General features: G+C 37.0%; 1 protein-coding gene across 2 annotated transcripts in view; it reads left to right on the top strand.

The window, feature by feature from the left end:
* ARHGAP15 (Rho GTPase activating protein 15) overlaps positions 1 to 12,903 on the top strand; it is a 662,169-nt gene that overhangs the window by 321,322 nt on the left and 327,944 nt on the right. For both annotated transcript variants that reach the window (XM_017342824.3, XM_051849585.2), the window contains exon 8: positions 965 to 1,094. In XM_017342824.3, coding sequence (XP_017198313.1) covers positions 965 to 1,094 — 130 coding nt within the window. The remainder of the gene's footprint in view (positions 1 to 964; positions 1,095 to 12,903) is intronic.

Raw genomic sequence — 12,903 nt, 5'->3', positions numbered from 1 at the left:
ACTACTCATTTTATACTGGCTTAGACTAAACACCTAATTTTAGGACATTGATATTGTAAAATCTTAAGGAAAAATATTCTTAAGTGTTTTCAATAACTATAAAATAGGAAAATACAATATTTATTGTGTGTGTTGATATTTGATTACAGTCTTTCATTATGATTTCAGGAATAAAAATTTTAAAAATACAGTGAGTTGATTCATCAATATAGTCCCTTATACATGTATGTACATACACAGATAACTATCTGGGAGTAGTCTGCCTGAATTTAAGCTCTGGTTTATTATTTCCTAGCTGTATGGACTGAGGTAAATTACTTTGGGACTCAGTTTCATCTGGTAAATAATGATAGAAATAATAATAATAATAATGATAATACAAGGGGTAGGCATTCAGCCTACCAGTTAAGATGGCAATTATCATATCTGGAGCCCACATCAGGGTTCCTGGGCTCAACTTTTAGCCTCTGATTTTAACTTCCTGCTAACACAGACTCTGGGAGATAGCTATTCTACCTCAAGTAGCTGAATTTCTATCACCCATGTAAGAGATCTGGGCCCCTGCCTTTGGCACCCAGCTGTTGTGTGCATTTTAGGATTGAACCCAGTTGGTGGAAGATTTTTCTCTCTCTCTCTCTTTCTCTGTCTCTCCCTCCCTCTCTCCCTCTCTCCCCTCTGTAAAATAAAAATAAATAAATAGCAATACCACCTACTACATAGGATTTCTATGATAATTAAGTTAATGTCTATAGAGGACTTGGAATAATGCATTTAGTAGGTACCATGTACATATATTATCTATCATTAAATCTGGATGTTCAGCCTAGCACAGAGGCCTAATCTCCAAATAACTGTCTGATATCAAACCTCCCCTTACATCTAACATCAAGATACACCACACAACTACTTGGTGAATTTTCTCTTTCTATTAAAATTATTCAGTCTAATTGTTTGTTGTTTCCAGCCAAAGAATCCAAGTTCTCCGTCAAGAAACCTGGAATTATTCAAAATTCAGAGATCCTGCAGTACTGAATTGCTAAGTCACCACGATTGTGACATAAAAGAACAGAAACCAGAGCACAGAAAATCCTTAAGTGAGTATTTTCTTAGGCTTGCTCATTTTAACTTTTTCTAAATGCAGTGCTTATGAAATATAAATGCATTGAAATGAGATTTAAGCCAAACTCTTACAACTCATGGGAGATTTGTAGCCATTTCCTGGCCAGGGATTCTTGCACTGGAGGGCAGTCTGGGCACTTTGCTCAAATCATTGTTGTTAATGCCTTTTGAGAAAAGAATTGTTCCAAGGTCATAGTCTCTGCTAACAGCAAACCTCTGAATCTCTGAGTAAAAGCCATGATGTTGAGACCGGTGATTGATTTTGAGAGTGAGAAATGTCAAGCACCTCCAAACTTTGGAATGCTATTTGATTTCGTACAGTAGAAGATATGAATGACCACTACAGTTGGCCAACTTAAACTAACAAGACATTCAGCTATCCACACTTATAACCAGAAGGAATTAGAACTGCATGTTCTGGGGTGATAGAAAACAAGATCACCTCAGTTTTAATTCTCCAAAAGAACTGAATATAGAGAAAAAGAACCAAGATCACCACTTACAAAGTGATTTTGACTATCATTTTTAACCTTTTCCCAATCTGCTTCTCCCTTAATAAAAGCAAGTTTTTAAAACATATCACATGTATCTTACAGATTTGATTTGAATCTCAACCTCCTGAAACAATATGTAAACATCTTTTAAATCAGATAAAAAATAAATTTGCCAATGGCTTAAAATTATAGTAACTTTCTTGGATCTTCTATCTATCCCTAGTCTTCTGAATCACCTTTTGTTCAACCAAAGATTAGTATAGTTATATCCTAGCTTTTTAAATTTCAGGACAACACAGGAAGTGAAGAAAGGCTACTAATAAAATATACATGCATGTACTTGTAAATAAGTATTTATGCTAGATGAATATATGTGCTTTCATAATTAAGCTTTCATAATTAGAATTTGGTTATGAGTTATATATGTAATGATTTTATATAAACATTTGTAATAGACATAAAAAGATGGGTGACGCCATGACTAGAGGCAGTAATCTTAATTGCCCTTGGGAGGAGGACCTGACATGTGCTTCTAAAGTCTGATGCTATGGAGAAAATAAAGTCCTGGAGAATGTGTGTGAGAAACATTGAGGCCAGTGGATTATGTATTAAGAAATAATCACTTTACTTATTTATTTATTTTTTGACAGGCAGAGTTAGAGAGAGAGAGACAGAGAGAAAGGTCTTCCTTTTTCCGTTGTTTCACCCCCCAAATGGCTGCTACAGCCAGTGCGCTGACCCGATCCAAGGCCAGGAGCCAGGTGCTTCCTCCTGGTCTCCCATGTGGGTGCAGGGCCCAAGCACTTGGGCCATCCTCCACTGCCCTCCGGGGCCACAGCAGAGAGCTGGACTGGAAGAAGAGCAACCAGGGCAGAACCAGTGCCCCAACCGGGACTAGAACCCGGGGTGCCGACACCGCAGGCATAGGATTAGCCTATTGAGCCGCGGCGCCGGCCGAGAAATAATCACTTTAAAAGTTGGAGAATACAATTGGAAAAAAGCATCCTACAGATGGCATACCAACTACTTCTCTTTAGAATTTATTTTTTATTAGAGAAGATACTGCTTTACTTTTAATAATTCAGTCCTGATTAAAGATAAGGGAAGAGACATATGATTTATTCTACTTACTGAATGTGTACCTAATTTTAAAGTGAGAGGTACAATATTAGGTATAATGTCCTCATATCCACTTTTTAGTTGAAAGTTAAAAATTAACAATAACTATGAAAAGGTCATTTGACTCAAAAGTGAAGTCACTAATTGGGACGACTGCATCCCCTTTGGAAGTGTCCGCGTTTGAGTCCCAGTTCCACTTCAGTTCCAGCTTCCTGCTGATGTGCATCCTGAGAATTAGCAGGTGATGGCTCAAAGATCCGAATCCTTGCCACTTGTGGGAGAGTAAGATTGAGTTCCAGGTTCCTGACTCTGCTTGGCTCAACCTCAGTTATTGCTGGCATTTGGGGGATTGAACCAGTGGATAAAAGAACTCTCCCTCTGCCTATCTGTCTCCTTATGTCTTTCAAATAATATTTTTAAAGTTAATGAAATATTTGAAAAATAATAATGTAAATTACTGAGTACATACCATATACCAAGGATTGTTCTAAACACTTAGTTTATATGGATTCATTTAGATTCGTTTAATCCTCTCACCAATCCTGTGAGGTTAGTACTATCATTAGCCTTCTCTTACAAGTAAGAAAACTGAAGCACCGAGAATTAAAGTAACTTACACAAATACAATTTGTAGAGACATCTTTCAAATCCATGTAATCTGATTTTAGAGACTGGTTTTAACCATTATACCATAATGAAAAAAATAAAGGTAAATCATTCATATCAACTTTGGACTCGATTAGACTATTACATTGAAAGCAAAATCTGTAGATTTAAAACATAAAAACCAAAAATAAGATTCATAGTAATCAGTAAATTTAAATTGGAACCCAAAAAATTATTAGTAAAAATAATTAAAATCTAATGTTCTATTTGAACTTTCACTATTCAAAGTAATAATTTAATCTTTCCTGCAACCCTAATTTTAGAAAAGGGTTCTTTTCTGTACCTTGATGGATATGCATAGTTGTGAGCCTTTTTTAGGACTGGTATATATTTTTGTAACATAGCACAGTTAATACCCATGTATTCCTTTGAATCAAGTACATTCAGTATGTATGTATTCAGTTTAATTTGAAACACATAATGATTGACCCTCCCACACAATATCAAATTGGACTATGTGTTTGAAATAGTTATTGGCGTATTTTATATTTTATGCCTTTTAAAATATTTTTTTTCAGTTAGGAAATACCCTGTGTGAAACTCCTCTCTGATCTCACTCCTGGATTTGAACACCCAAACTTAGGTTTCTTAAAACATGCATTCAGTTTTATCTCACCCTCTGGAGATTAAATAATTATGTGGAATCAGAGATTCACAGTATCCTCTTCCTTATTAATAGTCTGAGCACAAACTTTATCGTCAGTTTGCTGCCTTTGGCTTCCTGTGCCCTTGATGTTCCCACGAGTTTTGTCGCCAAGATTGTATGCAGATAAAGCCAGAATTACTTTTTTAAAAGGCATGTGAACATCATTAGCAGCTAACAGGTGGTCATTTCCTTGTCCAGTTTGTCTGGGTAACATGGGAAAAATATGTTCTTTCAATGAGTAAGATTCAGAAAGTTGTGTTTAAATATACTTTCCATTTTAAAATATGATTCTAACCTGCCAACACTATTAAGTACTAATCAGATATTTTAAGATATCAGTTGAGTCTAACAGAGAAGAAGCCAGAAAATTTAATGTAAGGGCCAAGTCACTGTGGGAAATTCAGGACACCAGCCTGGGATGAGAGTGTGAGGGCAGCTCTCTGGGGAGCTCTGCAAGGAAAGTCGAGAGTCAATCAAAGAAGATGCTAACATATTTCTGCAGGAATAAGAATCGGCCACTGACAGTAGAAAGAGGAAGCACTCGAATATAAAATACAAAAGAGGAAAGGCTCAAATATAAACCTTGCATCAGATAAGCTTGGAGAAGTTTTTCTCTGAGCTTTACTTTAAAGATCTGTAAAAATGGGTCCAATAGCATAATTACAGGTTTGTGTGAGAATTTGAATTTAGAGATGCGAATACCTAGCACACAGCAGGCACTCAATGATAGGAGCTCTTATGATGATCTTTGTCCCCATGCAGATGGCACCAGAATAGACCATGAGCCAAGGGTGATGTCTGATGGAAGACTGGAGAAGGGAGTTGCTACTTAACATCTTACTCCCTTATTGTATAGAGAGTAGGGGAAGGGAGCCAGAATTGGATAAGGGAGTCATAGCTGCAAAAATCTAAATATAAGCAGCAGCTGGTCTTTCCCCTGGCGCTTCCCCAGGTGAAAATGGCAGCCAGGGCATTCTGTGGAGCAGCGTACCAGGAGAGTACAAAGGAGCCAAGAGATGCTCTTGATTCCTCTGTGCCAGGAAGAGCATGTCATTAAGAAGTTCTAGTTGATGGATAGGCTTCTACATCTAGCCATTCATTATTCTTTTACACAAAGCTCTAGTTTATTCACCCATGCATATATTTCTTAGTTTTGTTAACAAATAGTACAAGTACACATCTGAAATTCTTGTCTTCACTCATTTGTATTTTCAAGTTTTGAAAAAGTATTTTTTATTGAATAATGTTTCAGTATTTGTAAATCTCATGCCTAACATCAACTGGTCTTTTAACTCCATGAGTTTGGAGAACTTGGATAATTTGTGTATAAAATTGACACTTTGAGTATTTGTAAATAAGTGCACCCCCAAACAAACGTGAGTTCGAACAATGAAGTTAAAACACAATAGATTTCCCTTTAGCTGTGTTGTGATTATGTTATCAAAAAAAAAAAAATGTGCAGGGTCTGGCACTGCAGCATAGTCGGTTGAGCCTCTGCAGCACCAGCATCCATATGGGCGCTAGTTCATGTCCTGATTGCTCCTCTTCCAATCCAGCTCTCTGCTAATGGCTTGGGGAGGCGGTGGAAGATGGACCAAGTGCTTGGGTGCCTGTACCCACGTGGGAGACCTGGAGGAGGCTCCTGGCTCCAGCCATTGCAGCCATTTGCAGAATGAACCAGCAGATGGAGGAACCCTCTCTCTGTAACTCTGCCTCTCAAATAAATAATCTTTTTTAAAAAAACATGTTTTGAGTGAAATCCTAGAAGTATTTAGATATGTATTTCATATACTCTAAATGATGTGTGTGGTGTAGTTACAGGGAAAATGATAGAAATGGAAAACTTGAATTGATATACTTACATAATGTAGAAGATAACAGTGCTGTAGACATTTAATGCTATCCTTGATCAAAGCAAAGTCTCTGCAAAATAATCTTGATCATGACCAGTGAATACAAATTTGATAGATAAGGCAGTAGCTTTTTGTACTAATGTAAATAATTATTATACTGGCCAGTCACAACTGTAAGTAGATTATATTCTCCAAATCCAGTTTAATTGATTGTTTAGACCTTAACACGTTTTCACAAGGAAACCATGTACTGGGCCTCAGAACCACACTTGAACCTTCTCTGACCATTTAGAATGCTGTTTATAGGGAACAGCTGTTACTGAATTTGCTACTCCTCTGACCCCAAGAGCTAAGACCCACCAGTAGCATTGCTTTCTATCTGAATCCCCATTTCATCCACCCTCACTCCCACACCAACTTTACCAAAGCAATTAGGAGTCTCAGAAGGACTTCGACTAAGAGCCTCCTGAACCTTGAAAACCCCAGTGGTGGCTGGGAAGGAGTGGGAGACTTTAAACTAGAAGACTTAGTTAGAGAGAAGGATAGAAGGGGGTGGGGGGTGCGGTTTCTCAGCAAGGTAGCTGTTCCTCATAAGAAATGTGTGTAATGACACACACTGTTTGGCATTGTCCCACAGGTTAACATTTGAGGAATCTAGGTGGTGCACGTAAAAGTGATTGCAACGCTATTGTGTCATCTTTTCAGTATGTTTGAACATTTGCCGATGAAGACAGGAGTAAATACATACAAAATTAGACAGTGCCTACGTGCATGATTCAATAAAGGACTATACTATTTTCCAACTGAAACTAAAGTTTTTAAAAATAAATTTTCTGAATATGTGTTTCAATAAGGACTCCTTAAGAAAACTTTGATAGCTCATTGTTTTTCTCCTTTTCCACAGTAAACGAATACATATTTTTCTTGTGACCATTGTGACCTTGCTGGCAACTGTGTGATTAAGAGAACTTGTAAGATGTTTATTGTTGTCCAAAATGGAAAAGCCATACCAGTTTCTTGGACAAACATGTAATTAGTAATTGTTTAAAACACATACTGTGAGACCTGTTCTGGAGACTCATATCAATACAGATTATAAAGTTTCTTCTTGTTAAGAATCTGTATAAAAGAACCTAATCCTGCCAATGCATGAAAATAATAAGATGAATAAGCCATCTGCCAAGAAAATGAAAGCAATATTAAATTGTACATATAAAGAATATCTCGTTTTTTGGAAGCACAACAGTTCTTACCTGGAAACAAAAACAAAGTCATAACGATTATATTGAACATTATGGATTACCCTGTTGTCAGGGGAACAGAGATTGCTGATTTGGGTAAGATGGTCAAACAGTCTGATTTTTTTGTCCAAAATATTACCAATCTGTCACCAGTTTAATTCAATGTCCACATGAAAAAATTAAACTATTGAATTAAGATGTAAAAATAAATCATTTCATTTTACTTTGTTTATATGTTATATACAGACAATATTTAAGGAATAATTGAATGTAAATTCTTTCTTCCACATATCAAGGAATTTCTTTATTTCAAGATATTTCAGTAGTTAAAAACAGTGGAAAATTATTGATGAAAATTTATGTTTTTAAGCAGGAGGATTTAAACCTCATGAGAGAAAAATTGTAAAGATCAGACACTCATTGGTTCTCAGGTATCCAAATTAATGTCTCAAAACAGCAAATTCATGAAGGTCCCAGAGCTGCACTGTGGCCCTGTGTGACCCCAACCACTGTTCTGACATGTGCTCCTGATATAGTTAGCAGCAATCTCAACTTTCCTGGGACTCATAGATTGCAGATCTCTCCAGAACATTCAGTTCTCAATGAATCATTTGATAAGAAGACCTAGTTATGAGCTGAGCAAAGAAATGTTCTGATAAATCTCTTTTTCCCAACTAAGGAATTGATCTTGCCCTCTGACCTGTGGGTCTCCATTGTCATGTATCTTGTAGCATCAGTGACTCTGAAACTCTATGTAACCCTGTCAGCACTCAGGCACTAGATCACCCCATCTTCATTCTGACCCTGGCAGTAACATCGTGACCATATTCCCCTAAGATGAACTACATTTAATCAATTTCTGATTTCATTGGGTCAGGTGGCATCTTTCTTTCAATAATAGGTCAGATCCAGAGGGCTCTATCCTCTAATTCTTGAACACTATTTCCTTGGCATTAATACAATATTGTGATTGTAAACAAATGAAACAATGCTCTTTGATCTCCTCTGAAACCTCCTCCTCCATTTATTCCATGATGTTAGAAGGGGTATATATTCATATTTTCTTATAAAATCAGATACTTAAAATATTCATTCATTCTTGTCATGTACAGTTTGAAGTGCCTCTGATAAACATTTACTTATGACATGATTACAGCAAATTAAAGTGTAGAAAAAATCGTTTTGAACATAAATGATCACCTCTTTCTATACAGATTTATTTTGTTTACTCTTTTTTGTTTCTGAGGCATCAGAGTTATACTACTTTTCTTTGAAAACCTGAAAGAAAGCAATTTGTTTTTTAGAACATTTATTTGGCTGCCCCAAATGAGCCTATATTAAGGGGAATGTTTAATCATAAACATATAAAATTTTTGAGATTTTCTTGAAACATGTTTATTTCTTATTAGTCATAGTACAGTCCACACTCATGTGAGTAAAAGCAGGTATTCCTTTCACCAAAAAGTATGTGATGTATTTCAAATTAGTACATTTCCAACCAAATTTATTCCTCTGTGATCTGTGACATTAAGAGTCTTAGCTTCCTTCAACAAATGGCTTATGATGACTTGCGAAAAGTAATTCAGTTTATCAATTCATCTTTTTTGATTATTTAATAATACATTAAACCAAGTATTCATACCATTCAATTTCCTTAATGTAAATAAATATGCCCCATTTTGGTGCAGTGGGTTAAGCTGCCACCTGAGATACCAGCATCCCATTTGGGCACTGATTTAAGTCCTAGCTGCTTCACTTCTGATCCTGCTCCGTGATTATGTGTTCAGGAAAGCAGCGTAAGATGACTCAAGTACTTGGGCCACTGTCACACACATGGGAGACCTAAATGCGGTTCCTGGCTCCTGGGTTCAGCCTGGCTTAACCCTGGCTCTGGTAGCCATGTGTGAAGTGAACCAGCAGATAGAACATCTCTAGCTAGCTAGCTAGCTCTCCCTCTTTCTGTGTAATTCTGCCTTACAAATAAATAAAATAAATGTTAAAAAGAGTCGCAAAATAGAAGATGCCATGACCAAATCAAAAATAGGGGTCTCCAAAAAGTTGATGGAAAATATCTATTATGTTTTTATTTCATTTTTCCGAAAACATTTTGAAGTATATACATAGAGGACTGAGACCTTGCCTTCAGATATGGCATCCTCCAAAACTGAAGTCCAAGGTTAAGAACAATGTATAATGAACTGACTGCATTGGAAGGCACAAATCCACAATCTTCTATTGAAAGCTTTTCATGGCCTGTGCTCTCTTTCCCAGTGCTTTCCCACAACTCTGTGACACACAGTTTATGTTCCAGGAAAATAGTATTTATAATTCTTTGTATACATCACTATATGACTTTTATCTTTAAGCCCAAGTCTTCTTTTGACTAATCTAACATCCTTTCAGATATTTTCAGCCATATCTCCCAATATTTCTGTCATCCATTATAGCACCCTATTTTATATGAAAGAATTATTTGGTTCATATTTATTTTTGAGGTTCTTCAATGGACTTTGACTTGGAATTTTCAAGGTTCTATTGGAGGTACTTAAAGAAAAAGATTTTGTAATATACAGAAAGAATAATAGTAATTTTGATTCGAAGACTTTGAGAATAATTTTCTTGTTTTAAATTTTATGTATTTTTATTTCATTTGAGAGGCAGAGATATAGGGAGACACACAGACAGAGCTTCCATCCACTGGTTTACTCTGCAAATGCCCAGAGAGCTAGAGAAGGCCAGCTGAAGCCAGGAGTCCAGAACTCAATCCAGGTCTTCCAAGTGAATGGCAGCACTTGATATATCATGTGCTGCCTCCCCAGGTGCACAATGTCAGGAAGGTGCATCTGAAGCACAGTTACCAGGACCAATCAGACACTCCAATATGGGATATGCGTGTCCCAAGCAAAGACTTAAATGCTGCACCAACTGCCTGCCCTAGGAATAATTTTCTCTAAGGTCATTTTACTTATCCAGTTTAACAAAAAAGTTATGCAAGTTTTGGCCCTCAGTACCCTCATCAAGAAGTTGTACGTGGTTGTATAAATAATTTGAGTCTGAGAGTCAGAAAATTTAAGAACAATTCTTACTGTTGGGATATACAGCTATATGCTTTGGACAGGTTTCTTAAGTTTCCTAAATTCAAGTTCCAGATAAATGTAATGGATATTTCTATATATAATAAAATAATATAAATACATATATATGATTTTGAAAGAATACATGTATTACATATAAAGATAATACATCTACTGGATCTAAAAGATATTAAAGATATTTATAGATTAAATATTAGATAGAATGATTTCCATATGCAAGAACTCATGTTAAATAGTTATAACTTTTACTTATCTGTTACATATCCACCAGTTTCTGTCTTTAGAAACATGGCAAGACTACACATTAGCTATAGAATTAATAAAATATGGAATATAAACAAATGGATAATTTACCAAAGGGTTAATTTGTTGATATCTTTGTGACCACTTCAGAACATCATATATGCTTTTACCTTTAGCTTTCTTAAAGGTTCTGAGTGTCATGGTGGAATAAATGCTTTGTTTTGCCATTCTTGTGGGTCAACCTGATATTAATGGCAATCTCTAGAGAGTAAACCTCAGTTTCATCTGCATTTCCCATTCTTTTATAAAATAGCAAAATAATATAATGGTAAAATTTTGATGCAATGTCAGTTATAACCAAATATTTTGTTTAATCTTAATATTTTATATATCTACATAATATAGATATCTATGTGATAGGCCTATAAATTATATGTATATAATATGTTATATATATATATTAGAACCACACCAATATAATAAACCAAAAGGTGATAAGGAGATAGCTTTTGTTGACTGAATTAAAATTATCAAACCACATGGACATAGAACCCCTTCTAAAAAGTGAACCTGAAGATTTTAATCATTTCCTCTCATCAAAAAATAGTCCATTGACAGGCTGCCAGCATGCCTGGATGTCCACTGTGTACATTCTATCAAAGATCATTATACCTGGGAAAGGTAGTCCTAGCTGACCAGGACTTCAGTCAGTTGCTTAAACCTGGTTCACCCTGGTCCAATAGACTATGAATGTATGTAAAATATAAACTATGACCTTCTGAGGATCACCCCCTTCCAACCCCCATTAACTAAAACTGACTGAGGCATGATGAAGTTCAATACTAAATGTCTGAGTCAGTGAGGACACAAATGACTAAGCGAATGACAGGAGAACACTAAAGAACTTTAGATTCTAGAGTTTATGCATGAAGGTTAAAGTTTCAGAAAGGCTGAATTGTGAGACCCTGAACTTTTGGTGGTGTTTTAGTTTAGCAGTCCTTGAGACAAAGATTTGAGAGCACATTAACATATTTAGAAGTGATCCCTGAACACACAGGTAGAGACTAGGAGAAGGGAGCCAGGAGAGGGAAGGCAGCCAGTAAAGAGGAATGCAATGTTCTTGGAGTGTAGCGCTGCAGGAGAACTGTGGGAATGTTACAGATGGAGAAAAGAATGGCAAAGAAATGGATACGTATTAGGACAGGAAAGAGCGAGCCTGGCAGTCCAAAGTGTTTGTAGAACAGCAATAGATTAGTGAACTGGGAATACATAAAACCTTGGGGCAACAACTAGAAATCAGGTTGGAAATGAACAGTGAGGGTTGGCAAAGGTCTTTGGTGGAATGCTAAGGAACTTCTGTACTCCTAGTCAAGGGAGCCTAGTGAAAAATTTTTAAGTAGGCAGGAAACATTAACAGATCTGATGTTTAGAGTAATAATTCAGGGGGAAATGTGGGAAATGGCAAAATATATGTAGCGTAAAAAATTACTGATCAGATGTGAGTAGATAAACTAGGAGACAATTACAATGGACTAAGGAGTGTATGCTGCAATGCGAAAAGGGAAAAGGTAGCAGAAATTTCTGAGGTGATATTGATAGATTTTCTTGACAGATATTGGAAGGATTCTTGGCAGTTCTCAGATACCCATTGCTTCTGTGGTTTGGAGGAAACATCAGAATGCCAAGGAGATCAGCAGACCTTGCATTCTTTGTCTCATTAAGATTAAGGAAACTACTGGAGTCTTGCTACTCTAAGTGTGGTCTATGGACCACCATCAACAATATGTCCTGGGAGATTGTTAGAAAATAAGGACACCAAGGTCTCCCCCTAACCTAGAGAACTGAATGTGCATTTTAATGGATGAGTCATATGCACATTCAACTCTGAGAAGCACGTTAGGATATGAGAAAAAAATTTTATCCAAAAAAGTTTTTATCTTTTTTTTTTTTTTTTTTTTTTGGACAGGCAGAGTTAGACAGTGAGAGAGAGAGAGAGAGAGAGAGAGAGAGAGAGAAAGGTCTTCCTTTTTCCATTGGTTCACCCCCCAAGTGGCAGCTATGGCTGGCGCGTTGCAGCCAGCAAACTGCGCTAATCTGAAGCCAGGAGCCAAGTGCTTCCTCCTGGTCTCCCATGTGGGTGCCGGGCCCAAGCACTTGGGCTATCCTCCACTGCCCTCCAGGGCCACAGCAGAGAGCTGGACTGGAAGAGGAGCAACTGGGACAGAATCCGGTGCCCTGACCAGGACTAGAACCTGGGGTGCCGGCGCCACAGGTGGAAGGTTAGCCTAGTGAGCTGCAGTGCCGGTCCTCCAAATAGGTTTTTAAAAATCCTAAATCAAGACTGGCCTTGGGATTTTGAAAAGACCTGCTTATGGGAGCTGGCCTTGTGGTGTAGCTGGTGGAACCTACTGCTTGTGATGCCAGCAT

The sequence above is a fragment of the Oryctolagus cuniculus genome, chromosome 3 (genome assembly GCF_964237555.1).
Source record: "Oryctolagus cuniculus chromosome 3, mOryCun1.1, whole genome shotgun sequence".
Taxonomy (NCBI): Eukaryota; Metazoa; Chordata; class Mammalia; order Lagomorpha; family Leporidae; genus Oryctolagus; species Oryctolagus cuniculus.
The sequence above is the reverse complement of the archived record's forward strand: the minus strand, read 5'-3'. Positions and strand labels throughout refer to the sequence as shown.